The following is a 15,833-nucleotide window of genomic DNA, read 5'->3' on the forward strand; positions in this document are numbered from 1 at the left end:
TCCTGTGCGTGTGACACAGCTAAAAGCGTGCGCGTCCTCCGTCGCCCTGCAGTCCGTCTGTCATCATGGTGTTCAGAAGCACCCAGATCAGGGGATTACAATTCGCTTTTAGGACCATCTGTAAACGGAATAACCATCACCATCACCAGTCTGTCTCAGTGGGCATCGTAGGAGCGCCTTTCTCCAAGGGACAAGTGAGATCAGTGATTGAATTATTCAACATGGAAACTGTAAATGTAACATCTCACCTTAAAGGGACATCAGGGCTCGACGGTCATTGGCAGCACTTGTTTCATGTGACTTTAATAACTAGGCTATAATATATATCAGTGCCATGAATAGCCAGCTAATGTGTTGTTGTTGTTGTTGTTATTATTATTATTATTTAGCTTATTTATAATATGATATTAATATTTATTTTCTTATTATTAGACTATTATTATTACTATTATTTTTTAGCCTATTCATAATTGTAGGCTATATTAATAATATTATATTAATAATGTTAATATTACTATTACTATTATTATTATTTAGTCTATTTATAATAGTATATTGATATTAATAATATTAATATTTTTTTAATTATTAGCCTATTATTATAACTATTATTATCATACAGTAATGTGTTGTTGTGCTGTATGCAGCCCAGAGGTGGAGTGGAGAAGGGACCAGACCTGATCCGAGCAGCAGGCTTGGTGGACAGACTGGAGGCACTGGGTGAGTCTGCAGAACTCTGTGTACCATGTAGAGCCCTGCAAATCATGGCTTCATTCAGGGTTTCTACTTGCATTGGCTCTTCATTTCACGGTTTCGCGGTGCATTCAGCATCCAGTAGATCAGTGGGGGAACAATGCAACATTGTAGAACAATGCAACATTGTTTTCTCACTCAACAGCAAACAAACCAACAGTGTAAGTGTACACAGCTAGGGTAATCTGCATATTTCTAAAGTTACAATTTAATGACTTTTAAGACCTTTTTAATACCAAATTGGCCAAGTTGTCAAATATTATGCAAGAAGGCAAATATTGCGAGGCGTTGTGGGCTTCTGTGGAACCGAGTCAAACTATTTGTAATGCCTACAATTCCAAGTACTTGTCTAGGTGGGGGGGGGTCCCCAGTTCAAATATGATTATTATGGGGGGTCGCGACCTGAAAAGTTTGGGAACCCTTGAAGTAGATGTAGGTAATGCATCATTATTTATCTTTATACTAGTCTGGTTCTCAAAGTGGGGTCCGGGAACCCCCAGGGTCCTTGAGGGGATTCCAGGGGTCCCCAGCTAACTCATTGATAGTTAGGAACCAAATGGACCCTTATAGGTCTGTAACTCTGAGAGTGTACAAATGGAACCAAATGGACCCAGGCCCCAAATAGAATTGTATTGAATTGAAAATGTAGTTGAAGTGAAACCTATATGATCTGAATACAGTAGGTTTCACTTCAAATCAAATGGGTTATGTTGAACATATAGGCCTATATACAGTATTAACATAATAGCTTTATTGTAAGATGAGATACGCCTATCAGCTGTTACAAAATTATGGATAGAATCAATATTTAAACATTTCAAAAAAAATGTGGGGGGAAAATACAACAATCTTCTTTTTTGGGTGTCCCTGGCACAAAATATTTTCAGATGGGGGTATATGCGGCCAAATTCATATCAATTTGGGGGTCCTTGGCATGAAAATATTTGAGAACCAGTGATGTTGAGGCTTGGCCTCAATAATACTACAGTGCTTTATAACAGTATAGCACACATACATAATTGGTGTTGACAAGGACATAAGTAGGATTAGATTTTGTTTAGTGTGTGTGTGTGTGTGTGTGTGTGTGTGTGTGTGTGTGTGTGTGTGTGTGTGTGTGTGTGTGTGTGTGTGTGTGTGTGTGTGTGTGTGCGTGTGTGTGTGTGCCACTGCCTATGTGTGCACGCACACACGCTGTGTGTGTGTGTGTGTGTGTGTGTGTGTGTGTGTGTGTGTGTGTGTGTGTGTGTGTGTGTGTGTGTGTGTGTGTGTGTGTGTGTGTGTGTGTGTGTGTGTGTGTGTGTGTGTGTGTGTGTTTGTGTGTGTGTGTGTGTGTGTATATGTGTGTTTATTTACACATGCACATGGTGTGTCAGAGGCGTGGTAAACAGTGTGTGTGCGCGCATGTGTTGGTCAGTCATGCTGTTGGGCACACATTGTGTTGTTATTAATGGAACACAAGGGGTGTGATCTGATAGGTCCAGCTCATCTGACCTTGGTACACACCCCCTTGGAAAGCGCCATGTGTGTGTGTGTGTGTGTGTGTGTGTGTGTGTGTGTGTGTGTGTGTGTGTGTGTGTGTGTGTGTGTGTGTATGTATGTGTGCCAGTGAAGCCACGCCTCCCCTCTCTCTCGTGCACCGTGCCAGGATTAGGAAGGACACTGTGCAGGACGACAGGTTACAGTCTGCCTGCGTCATGCTCAAGTTCAACTGTTTCCACGTACTGTACATGCCACACACAGGGCACTGTAGAGACCACTGGAGGGGGGGGCAGGTGCTCAAAGTTTTTATTTATTTTTGGGCTTTTATGCCTTTATTTATAGGACAGTAGTCTGACAGGAAATGGGCAGACAGAGAGATGGGGGGTGACGTGCAGCAAAGGCCGTCAGGTGTCAAGTGTTGCAATAAATAATAATGTTCATCTGAGCCAGTCTTGTGTCCTTCATTCTGGAGTGCCGCTTTTTCCACTTCGGTGGTATTTGAATCTGGCCCATATATCTGACAATATTTGAACACAGGTACTTAAACTTTTTCATGTCAAGGAACCCGCAAATTAATAAGCATTTTGGCCGCAAACCCACATCTGAAAATATTTTGTGCCAGGGACCCCGTACACAAGATTTGTGTTGCTAAAATGTTTCAAAAATATTCCAAATTTTCCCACACTTTTTCAAGATTAAAAAAAGAATAGCCGATCTAGAACTGCTATTTTCAAATATCTGATTTATATGGTTATTAGTGGTTAGTCCATTAAGACTGGGAATGCATCTCTGTCATTTTAGATTTATTTGGCTATTCAAAAATAACAGATATACAAGCTCAGAGCTTGTAGATCTGCTATTTTTGAAAAATCTTGAAATGTTTTGAAAATCTTTGAATATATATTTTTTAAAGCAAACAATTATAAAATATTTTGTTTATATATTTTTCAGAAGCAAAGATTTGAGATTTACAAATGTTCGCTTAAAAAAATATATATATTCAAAGATTTGCACAAAAATTGCTGATCTACAAGCTCATAACGCCGCGCTATGAGCTTGTAGATCTGCTATTGTTGAATAGCCAAAGAAATCTCAAAATGACAGCGCTGCGTACCCGGATTGAATGGGTTAAACAAATTTTCCTCGGTTGGGACTGGGAGTCAGAACCCCCACAAGGACCCTGTATGGATGTATGCATGCATGTGTGTGTGTGTGTGTGCGTCAGTGGTGGAAAAAGTACTCAAATGATTTACTTAAGTAAAAGTATCAATACTGCAATATAGAAATACTCTGTTACAAGTAAAAGTCCAGAATTCAAAATGTACTTGATTAAAAGTACAAAAGTATTGGCTTCAAAATGTACTTAAAGTACCAAAAGTAAAAGTAGTAAAATGTTTGAAAATAGCAGATCTACAAGCTCACAACGCGTCGCAATGCGACGCGTTGTGAGCTTGTAGATCTGCTATTTTCAAATAGCCAGGTATAAAATAGGGCTAAAGTGGTTCATGTATGTTTCATAATATCATAATTTATATCTGAAAAGTAACTAGTAACTAAAGTTTTCAAATAATTGTAGTGGAGTAAAAGTACAATATTGCCTCTGAGATGTAGTGGAGTAGAAGTAAAAGTATTGGAAATTGGAAATACTCAAGTAAAGTACAAATACCTCAAAATTGTACAAAAAAGTACAGTTTAAGTAAATGTACTTAGTTACTTTCCACCATTGGTGTGCGTGCACATGTAAGTGCATTACACAGTAACATTAGACTCAAGTTCATAAGTCATGTATTTCTTCAGGCCAGGGAAATGTTTGCTTTTTGTGTTTGTTCAAAAATTGCAAAAGGGAAGAATTTCCACATGGCTGTCATGTGCTGATGTTATGAAACCCTACTGTATGACAGTAAGATATGTCCCACGCTTTTCAATGGGTTTTATTTAGGTTCTAAAGCTGTTTATAGTCTATCTTTATTATGTGATGTTAGTGTTTGTTTACCGTTTACAGTACAATTAAATCGTTAATCTCATGTTACAATTCTTAAAATAAAAACAGTTTTTTTTGTTGTTGTTCCAAGCTTTGGATAAAACATAACCTGCAAATGATCTACTTCAGTGGTTCTCAAAATGGGGTCAGGGGACAACCATGGGTCCTTGAGGGGGTTCCAGGAGATCCCTAGCAAAATGTGTGTATTATAGCATCAAAATGACTTGAACCCCGTTTTATATTCTATCTATTAGATAGCCGATCTAAAAGCTCACAACGCATCTCCATGCGACGCTTTGCAAACTTTTTCTTTTTTCTTTTTGAATATTTTGACATAATTAGCAACACAAATCTTCTCTTCTGAGTGTCCTGTCCCTGGCCCAAAATAGTTTCAGATGGGGGTCCACGGTCCTTGACTTGAAAAAGTGTGAGAACCACAGGTCTGTTTCTCTGTTTGTCTCAGACAGTTAGAGGCCATAAATTGCTTGTTCACTGCGATGCTTGAGCAGAAAGCTAAATCTTAGATTTGTCCTACACAATTTCTCTGGGGGATGTAGAAGAAGAATTATATCTGTAATAAGCTGTAGAAATGGGACACAGATGTCCAATGATAGTGATACTAATTAAAGTTGCGTTCCACCCAGGTCATAAAGAGTCAGGGTGCCGCTCTAGTGTGCATGTTTGCCCACTGGAAAGACTCTACACCAGGTGTCTTCAACTGGGGGTCCAGGGACCCCTAGGGGTTCCTCAGAGTTACTACAGGGGGTCCACCAAGTCTTTGTGCGATAGGACTTTATTTACATTGACCACTTGAACCCTAGCATCCCTATTCTGAGGAGATATTGCATATCTACAAGCTCACAGCTGCGAGGTGTTGTGAGCTTGTAGATCGGCTATTTTCGGCAAAGGGGTTTGGTGTAGAGGAATCTATGAAATCAATGAAAAAAGTTTAATCTTCTATACAATATACAGTAGGCCCTACTGTATATTGTATAGAAGATTAAACTTTTTTCATAGATTGAGTAGGGGGTCCCTGCTTCATCTATCTCTCAGCTAAGGGGTCCTTGGGCTGAAAAGCGTTGAAGACCCCTGCTCTACACTAAATGATACAGAAACTTTCAAGTTCAATTGGTAACACCTGTACAACAACATTACCCTATTTTTAAGGACAAGTCTCGACTAAATAACATATAGGCTCATTATCCTACTTATATTGGTCCCAAATTACTGGCCATGGGGTCTATTTGCAGAATTGATTTATTTTTCATGTTTAATGTCAATATGGCTGCAGTGAAAAAGGTCTATTGGCACTTTAAGGTTTATTTATTTTCCGTATACATTATGATGACGGAGAATACACATGCCGTATTCAAGTGCAACCTAATTTGTCTCTCCAAATCCAATCTATTCTAAGTTAAAGGAGTTCATCTAAAAAATTACTTATTTTCTATCAATTACACACCCCATGAAGCATTGAGCCCTAATGTATCAGGTAGGAGACACAAAGAGTCTCCTTTGTGTTTCCTACTGGATACATTACGCAGAGGTCTTCAACAGGGGGTCCGCGACCCCTAGGGGGTCCGTGGAGGTACTGCAGGGGGTCCGCGAAATTGTTGTTTGATTATACAATATTTTTGTTTGAAAAAAAAAAAATAAAAAAAAAAATTGTTTCCCCCCAAAATGTCAAATTGTCTTTAAACATAACATGAATCCATAGCAAACAGATAAATGGAGGCACAATGCACAATAACATGGTATGTTTATACATATTTTGTAGAGAATTTTTATTTTGCACACCTACTGGGGCAGGTGCGTAGGAGCAGGCAATATAAAACACAATTTTACACATAAATATACAATATATGTGGTAGCCCCCCCTACCCTACGAGGTAGGGGGTCCCTGCTCCATCTACATTTGGGGGTCCCTGGCCTGAAAAGGTTGAAGACCCCTGCATTAGGGTCTTTCATAAATGTGTTGGCTCAGGAATGCGACAAAAACAAAAAAATCTCCATGAATTCAATGCTTCATGGGGTGTGTAATTGATAGAAAATAATTCATAAACTACTCCTTCAAGGTCCATTTAGTTCCATTGGTATATTCTCAGAGTTACAGACCCGCAAGGGTCCATGTGGTTCCTAACTATCAATTATTTATCTGGGGACCGGCTGGGAGCTGCTGAAGTAATGTATGACCTGAAGGTAACTTAAAGAGATGAGTAGCTGGTTGCATGGTTTAAAGGTACCACTTCACTGTTCAATTGTTACGCTCATCATTGTTTAACCCAGGTTGTGCAGTGAGAGACTATGGCAACGTGACGTTTGAAGAGCTGCCCAGCGACGAACCCGTGGGTCGGGTGAAGAGACCCAGGACGGTGGGCAGTGCCAACCAGAGACTGGCAGAGGCCGTCCATAATGTGAAGAGAGACGGGCACACTTCTGTGATGCTGGGCGGAGACCACAGGTTTGTGTGTGTGTGTGTGTGTGGCGCGCGTGTGTGTGCGTGTGCGTGTGTGTGTGGTTGAGGACCATTTCCCTGGTCCTCACAAAAGAAAAAAACAGATTTTTAGAGTTAGGCTTACATTCAGGAAAAGATTCAGTAGTTTTGCCCGACTTCATCATACATGAGTGTCGCACAAAAGTAGAGAAAATATGCGATGTACAAGCTCACAACACGTCGACGTGTTGTGAGCTTGTAGATTGCCTATTTTCACTATTTAATTGTTTTAATAGTAATAAAAAAGGAACGGGTTTGGACGTACAAGATTTCCAAACCCGGTATCCCCGGCATTACTGTGTCATTATAGGATTTTTTTGTGTCAACAGATCTACAACCTCACAACACATCACAGTGACAATTCAAACAAAATGACACTGCATCCAGACCTGTCACTGACTCACTGTCTGTAGGCCTGTCACATTTTACATAATCGTCTGATCGCAATTATTTGAGATAATCGCAATAATCTTTGCATAATTGTCATAATCGTTTCGATTTAGAAGAATGTTCACACATTTAATAAAAAGCAGAAATAGCAGATCTACGCTTGTAGATCAGCTAATTCTGCATTTTTTTTTCAAAATGATTAAATACGTCAATAATTTCTTTTTATATTTTAAGTTATTTGTCATATCTGCCCCTTGCAATTTTTTATTACGAAGCCTCAAAACCAAACAGAAATTAAAATGGTATTCATATTGTCAGGGACCCGGGTGTTTTTGGACCCATAAGCAGGAAATCAACTCAAAGTAGAAGCAGGAAACAAAGGACAGTTTAACAACGACTTTACTTAAATTAACAAACAAAGGTACACCTCACAGGGCGAAATACATTACACAGGGGAAATACAGGGACCCAGAAACAAGCAACAAGACACTACAATGAACCAACACAGGGTGCAGTCACCTACAGTGATAAATAGTCTCTGGGACTCATTAGCCAACTAGGCACAGCTGACACCCACAGGTGAGTCCACTCAAGGGAATCAGAGACCAAAGAGGAGAGGGGAGGGGCTGGGGACAGACCCAGGACGTGAGTCACATGTTCCGATGTTCAATGCCAAAAACACAATTAAAACGTTAATCTCAAGTATTTGTGTGACAATGAATCGTCAACTTAAAGAAGTAATTCACCCAAAAAATGGTTATTTTCTATCAATTACACACCCCATGAAGCCTTGAATTCATAGATTCTTCAGTCTTTGGCGCATTCCTGAGCCAATAATTTGATGACTGGGTGTATTTCCGGTAGGAGACTCAAAGAGACTCCTTTGAGTCTCCTACTGGATACATTTGCATCTTTCCGCCGGTAATCAAATTATTGGTTTAGGAATGCGACAAAAACAAAAAAACAAAAACTCCATGAATTCAGTGCTTCATGGGGTGTGTAATTGATAGAAAATAAGTATTTTTTTGGGTGAACTACTCCTTTAAATGTGTAATCTTGACAGCTCTAACTGTCTGCTGTGTTGTGGTGTCTATAGCCTGGCGATAGGTTCCATCCACGGTCACGCCACAGCCATCCAGAAGGAGTTGAGTGTGGTTTGGGTGGACGCCCACGCAGACATCAACACGCCTCTGACCTCGCCGACAGGCAACGTCCACGGACAGCCCATGTCCTACCTCATCCACGAGCTCAGCTCAAAGGTAACGCAGCAGAGTCTGTGTTTTACATCACGTCTGTATTGTCGTTCCTTTAAGGCAGGGGTCTTCAACGTTTTTCAGCCCAAGGACCCCCTATCTGAGAGACAGGTGAAGCAGGGACCCCCACTATATATTGCATAAAATTCTGTTGTAGATTAAACCTTTTCATAGATGTTGGATTCATGTTAACTCTTTCAGTGCCAAGAGTATTTTCATAAAGTACTCCCAAACTGCCAGGAATTTGCGTTTTTTTTTATTTTGTAATTTTGTAATTTTTCATTCAAATAAATGATCTGATTGGGGTTTTAAACCCATAATACAGTTCTACCAGTAGAGAGCAACAAATCGACACATTGATGATCTCGCTGGCTCACTCGCCCCCTCCCAAACAGGCTCACGTCATATCCGGTCAGAACCGGATGTTGACATTTTCGACAATCGTTGATCGCGCTAAATTACGATGCGATACACGACTACGATGACTGATCGTCACCCAGACCAAAGAGAGTAGACGTGGACCTCTCCGTTCGCTTTTTATACCGTGTGAAAAAACGTGACTTTCCCTATTCTGGCCGAAAATCACCGGAGAAAAACAACGTGACCCGGAAATGAATTATTTTTTTTTACATCCGGCTCCGGGTGAGTCTGATGTAGTCAGGAAGCGAAAGTGATCATGAAAAATAAACAGAATAACGCGACCACAGTCAAAAGTAAAAACTCGGGATTTCTCGTGCTGGCACTGAGGGTACTCGGGAAAAACTCGGGATATGTCGGGGCGTGGCACTGAGAGAGTTAATGTGTATTTTCAGACATTTAACCACATTAAACCGTCGATACTTTGTAAACTTGACCTTTCACTCTGACCCCCTGTTGAAGACCCCTGCTTTAAGGTTATGTTCAGACTGGCAGCCTAAATACATTTTTGGCCTATCCAAAGTGGAATCCGTTTTGATCAAGTCTGAACAATAAAAAAAACAAACAAATAATCTGATTTGATTATTGATTGATGATCCTATAGGCTGTTTGAAATGCGATTCAAATCAAATTTCTAAATAGTTAGGGAATTTTAGCAAAATATTTGGACCATCTGTGAAAAAATGTACTACCAATAGCTTTCTTCACCAATGTGTTCTTATAGGTGTCTAGAATCACCTCTCAAAAAGTGCAACCCCAAATCCTCGTGGAAAATCCTGGAGAGCCAATCAAAGTTAAGGAGCCCAGAGGGCTTGGGTGAAAAATATGAAAAGAAATAAAAGTCTGGTGAGGTGTCTAACTAGGGGTTTTCAGGGGTGCTGAATCCATTCCAACCATTATTTTTGAGTAAAAATGTCTCCCTGGCCATCTAATATTGGTATATTGGTTATTGTTAGTGTATAATCAGTGTATAATCAATGGTAGGGGATTGGGGTGTTGTTGAATTGATTCTATTTTGAAAAATAAAATAAGAAAATATTGCTAAACACTTGATAAGAGTGTACACCTACTGTGCACATGCTCAGTGGGAGGGATACACTGTCTGCATGTGGGGAAGGAGCGGGAGTGTTGCATCCTGGCAAATATGTCTGGACGATTTTAAGGTACGGTAGTTTATCTACTTTTTGGCATTTATTTTCCTCTGCTGGCAAAACTTTTGATTACTGTGAACACTTGTCTTTTAGTAGACAACATGGAAGAGGATTCTGTAGCTTGTGGCTTAAGGTGCTTCATCTGTGGTGGTCCTGAGACTGAGATTCAAAAGCTCTCAAAAGTCACCCAAAAAGGCTATGCACAGATGTTGTCTTATTCTGAGAGTGTGGATGATGCAGCATTAATCAGAAGACTACATGAGGACTGGAAAAACTGAGATGACCCCAAACTAAGATACCATTTGGAATGCAAAACCGAGCTATACAGTCGTGCAAGAGGTATATCCACTGGAAATCGTACGTTTTTTTCAATGTGATGAAAGTTGCCACTTGCAGATTTCAATCCTATTCTATGTTGTGAGTGACATCATAATTTAATAAAAACTTTAAACATAATCTATTCTTTAGAGCAAGATGAGCAAGACCAACTTCTGCCACCAGGCGACCAGCGACTTCACGTCCCCAGTCATCACCTCGTCGCTTTGCTTTCTGCATCAAACTCCTTTTCAGTTGGTCCTGGTAGACATTATCAGGTGCACGATACAACTGCCGAGCTCTGTCTGGATAAAAGGTAGCCACATACAGTATGTGCATGATTAAATTATTCTACTTTGAGTGGAAGCCTACAATGAGGAGCAAGAAAAACAATTATCAAAATTCATTTGAATCTTACATACAAAAGACTTACCAGGGTTTCTTTTCAATGTGCCAGCATTGATACCTTCATTGCAAAGGATGCAAGTATTATGGTAGATCAAGTGTGCCAGCTAGCACTTGAACTACTTGACCCAGACAATGCCCTGCGTCTTTTCTTCCTGTCTGGCCGTTGGTCTTGCTCATCTTGCTCTAAAGAATAGATTATGTTTAAAGTTTTTATTAAATTATGATGTCACTCACAACATAGAATAGGATTGAAATCTGCAAGTGGCAACTTTCATCACATTGAAAAAAACGTACGATTTCCAGTGGATATACCTCTTGCACGACTGTATAGCTCGGTTTTGCATTCCAAATGGTATCTTAGTTTGGGGTCATCTCAGTTTTTCCAGTCCTCATGTAGTCTTCTGATTAATGCTGCATCATCCACACTCTCAGAATAAGACAACATCTGTGCATAGCCTTTTTGGGTGACTTTTGAGAGCTTTTGAATCTCAGTCTCAGGACCACCACAGATGAAGCACCTTAAGCCACAAGCTACAGAATCCTCTTCCATGTTGTCTACTAAAAGACAAGTGTTCACAGTAATCAAAAGTTTTGCCAGCAGAGGAAAATAAATGCCAAAAAGTAGATAAACTACCGTACCTTAAAATCGTCCAGACATATTTGCCAGGATGCAACACTCCCGCTCCTTCCCCACATGCAGACAGTGTATCCCACTGAGCATGTGCACAGTAGGTGTACACTCTTATCAAGTGTTTAGCAATATTTTCTTATTTTATTTTTCAAAATAGAATCAATTCAACAACACCCCAATCCCCTACCATTGATTATACACTGATTATACACTAACAATAACCAATATACCAATATTAGATGGCCAGGGAGACATTTTTACTCAAAAATAATGGTTGGAATGGATTCAGCACCCCTGAAAACCCCTAGTTAGACACCTCACCAGACTTTTATTTCTTTTCATATTTTTCACCCAAGCCCTCTGGGCTCCTTAACTTTGATTGGCTCTCCAGGATTTTCCACGAGGATTTGGGGTTGCACTTTTTGAGAGGTGATTCTAGACACCTATAAGAACACATTGGTGAAGAAAGCTATTGGTAGTACATTTTTTCACAGATGGTCCAAATATTTTGCTAAAATTCCCTAACTAAAAGATGTGTCTGGCTGATCCGATACAAATCCGATATTATCACTTGCAGATAACAGTGTGGACAGTCAGTCCTATGAAGATCATGTTTGATAAACAAATCGGATTTGCCGGAAGTGAAGAAAGCCTGTGTTTTCTTCCCCTTCTTTGTGTCACTAGATCCCTCCCTTGCCAAACTTCTCGTGGATCAAACCCTGTGTGTCTGCCAGAGATCTGGTCTACATCGGCCTGAGAGACGTGGACCCAGAGGAACAGTAGGAGTCTTTAATATCGTCTCTGTCGGAATGTCCAAAACTGTTATTTTTCAGGATTCAGATTCAAAAATGGCAAAAGTAGCAGATCTACAAGCTTGTGTATCTGCCACTTTTGATTCTTTTGTGTAGTATGATCAAGCAGGGCATTAATTTATGAAAAAACACACAAAGTTAAAATATGGAGATAAGAGGTTTCTGTTTTTGTTTTTGTTTTGTCATAGCAACGGATGGCAGGGTATTGTAATCACTCCTGTCTGCGTATCTGTCCATCTTTGAACAACATAACAGTGCAGACAGTGGTTCTCAAGGTCCTTGAGGGGGTTCCAGAGGGTCCCCAGCAAAATGAATAGTTTAAACATTCAAAACGTATTTATGCTTTGGCTAGTCGAAATTAGCCGATCTACAAACTCACAACGTGTCACGATGTGACACGTTTGGAGCTTATAAATCAACTATTTTTGAAGAAAAAAAATGAAATCAGAAAAGCTTGTTTGCTATTTGTGGTATTTGTGGTATGTTGTTATATCAGTGGTTCTCAAACTTTTTCATGTCAAAGACTGCCAAAATTGTATTTGGCCGCTGACCCCCATCTCAAAATATTTTGTTCCAGAGACCCCCAGAAGCAAAGATTTGAGTTATACATGTTTTAAAAACTATGTATATTCAGAGATTTGCACACATCGAGGCAGCTACAGCTGGCCGTTGGAAACTGTTTCAGTTGACTGAAATGAAACGGGTCATCTCTCTCTCTCTCCCTCCATCAGTTACATCCTGAAGCTCCTGGGCATCAAGGTGTTCTCCATGACGGAGGTGGACAGACTGGGCATCCACAGGGTGATGGAGGAAACCTGTGACTACCTCTCCTCAACGTAAGATGTTCACTGCAATGATGCCTGACTGATGAGGTTTATGTTCATCTCAGTACATGTTAGAGCTTGACCGATGCAATACATTTTGGTCCAAAGCTGTGGTTCAAGACCACCATTTAGTACATTTTCACTCCATCTAAGTTTTACAAGGTTGAGCATTTTGTTCTCACTTCCATCTTCCACATGTCAGTGGCACGAGAGCTGTGTCGGTGCTTTAAAAGGATCCCTGGCTAATAAGCCAAATATGCCTTAATACATTATAATTGCCCTCTATAACTAGAATAAAATACCTTAAATATTTTATTTATTTTAGAAACAGTTCATCTTTTACTCAATAGGGGCAATGCCTGTCACAAGTTGATGATGTCATTTGTCCATGTATGGTCCAGCCCTATGGAATTTATGGAATGAATGTGCAAATAAAACATGTTTAAAATATTGACTTGATGCTCATATTAACCTTAAGAAGTATTAAGTTGTTTTTTATTTTCACATGCAATCCATACATTCCATAGGGCTAGACTAGACAAATGACATCATCAACTTGCGACGGGCATTGCCCCTATTGAGTGAAAGATTAACTATTTTTGGGCGGTGAAACCGCCCCTATAAGTGAGGTTTGGATATTTGTACAATATGCAGGAATGTGCATTGGCCAAAAATGTACAAAAATGTACAAAAATTTACCCCGCCTAACCCTGCACCGTGATTGGCCAATCACAGTCTATTCAGGACTGTGATTGGCCAGTGTCACATGACACATGTGCATAGCCCTATATAAGAAACCATAACTTGAAAAAAACCATAAATTGGTTTTGGTTATGGTTATGGTTTCTTCCATCATAAAGAGTGTTTCAATAAATGTATTTATTTTTTGTACATGATTGGTTGACTCCATTCAGTATTGTGATTAGCTAGCAAGACACCGCCCACTTCACACAGGGTGTGATTTTTAAAATAAATTAAATATTTAAGGTGTTTCTAATTTGACATTTTAGTTATAGAGGACAATTATAATGTATAATGTATATAGCCAGGGATCCTTTTTAAGGTTTGGGGTTCAAGATCACCATTAGGCACATTTTCACATTTCCACTCTCCATCTAAGTTCTACAAGGTTGAATATTTCGTTCTCACTTGCATCTTCCATGCCAGCATGGCACAAGACATCATGTTATAACCCATCTGCTCATACACAGTAGTTCACATCACAGCTTTACATCACACGTTTAAAGCCTTTTGTCCATTCTCGGTCTGCAGAGTGAAAAAACCCATCCATCTAAGCTACGACATAGACGCAATTGACCCCGCGGTGACCCCAGCGACCGGGACCCCCGTGGTGGGGGGGCTCACCTACAGGGAGGGGCTGTACGTCACAGAATACCTCTGTCAGACAGGTAGGACCAAACATAAACATCGACAAACATTCCATTGCTGTTCAGCATAACTTCATGTTAAATTTGGAGTGCCACATGGCAGAACTATTACTTCCTCTAGATCAGTGGTTCTCAACCTTGCAGCTTGCAGATCAGCTCCTTTTGCCTAACATTTTGATGAAACTCTTTCAAGTCAAGGACCCCCAAATTGATATGTATTTGGCCACGGACCCTCATCTGAAAAGGTTTTGTGCCAGGGAGGGACACCCAGAAAAGAAGATTTATGTAAAGGAAAGGAATCAAAATTATTCAACATTTCCAAAACATTTTCGATATTTTTCAAAAAAATAAATAAATAGCAGATGTACAAGCTTGCAGCGCGGCACGAAGTGACGAGCTGTGAGCTTGTAGATCTGCTATTTTTGAATAGCCAACGTATAAATGGATAGAGTGGTTAAAATGAATACTTTTGCTGAGGAACCCCTGGCCTGGAACTCCCCCAAGAACCCCTGGGGGTCCCCACCCCGGACCTCACTTTGAGAACCACTGCTGTGGGGACACTAAGGTTCATGTTGTTTAAATTAGTAGTTCACCCAAAACATTACTTATTTTCTATCAATTAGACACGCCATGAAGCTTTGTATTCGAGGAGATTTATTTTTATTTTTGTCACATTCCTAAGCCAATAAGTCTGCTCAGTAGTGTGCCTAGACTCCGCCGATTTTTAAAGCTAAAAATTGTGTTTAAAACAATATATGTATTCAAGGATTTGCACAAATGTTCACGAAAAATAATAATAATGCAGATCTACTTATAGATCTGCTAGTTTTGAATCCCCGGTCTTAAAGGGTTATCTATAATTTGTTTATTATAGTCTGACGTAACCTTCTCTCTGAATGGACATCCGTCCGTCCATCAGGTCTCCTGTCAGCCGTGGACCTGGTGGAGGTGAACCCGGACAGAGGGAGGACAGAAGCGGAGGTCCAGTCCACCGTGAGCACGGCGCTGGACGTGGTTCTGGGCTGCTTTGGACGCCTCCGCCAGGGGAACCACCCAGCGGACTACTGCATGCCCGAACCTTGACCTCAGTACACTATGGGGGGGGGGGGGGCATGGATGGACCCCCGGACCCCTGCTGGAGTGCACTAACACTAGGACCCCATTTGATTTTTTTTTTTTTAATCTCTGGGACTCCAATCTACACTGTAAAATCCTGTGTTCTTTGAGAGCGTACAAATGGAACCAAATGGGTCCATTTGGTTCCATTTGTACACTCTTAAGGGTTACAGACCCCCAAAGGATCCATTTGGACCCCTGGTGCACCCCGGACCCTATGTTGAGAAACAATGCACTAATAGATTGAACGAGATGACCCCCAAGTTAAAGGGATATTTCAGTCGTTTTAACGTCTACTCAGGCTTTTGTGAGCACCCCAGACCCCAGAGTTTGTAAGTTGTATTTAGATAATTGATTTATCCCTTCCTATACAAACCCATTGTAACTTCAAACTCCATTTAAACATGTTACATCCATTGAA

General features: G+C 40.3%; 1 protein-coding gene across 1 annotated transcript; it reads left to right on the forward strand.

Annotated features, from left to right (window-relative positions):
* Positions 1-27: 27 nt before the first annotated feature.
* arg1 (arginase 1) lies at positions 28-15,457 on the forward strand. Its single transcript, XM_080456367.1, has 8 exons — positions 28-194; positions 648-720; positions 6,500-6,674; positions 8,194-8,356; positions 11,957-12,051; positions 12,816-12,920; positions 14,181-14,317; positions 15,216-15,457. Exons 1-8 carry the CDS (start codon positions 66-68, stop codon positions 15,377-15,379), a joined length of 1,041 nt encoding a protein of 346 aa, XP_080312493.1. The 5' UTR covers positions 28-65; the 3' UTR covers positions 15,380-15,457.
* Positions 15,458-15,833: the final 376 nt, after the last annotated feature.

The sequence above is a fragment of the Gymnoscopelus braueri genome (genome assembly GCF_963280865.1).
Source record: "Gymnoscopelus braueri genome assembly, chromosome: 17".
Taxonomy (NCBI): Eukaryota; Metazoa; Chordata; class Actinopteri; order Myctophiformes; family Myctophidae; genus Gymnoscopelus; species Gymnoscopelus braueri.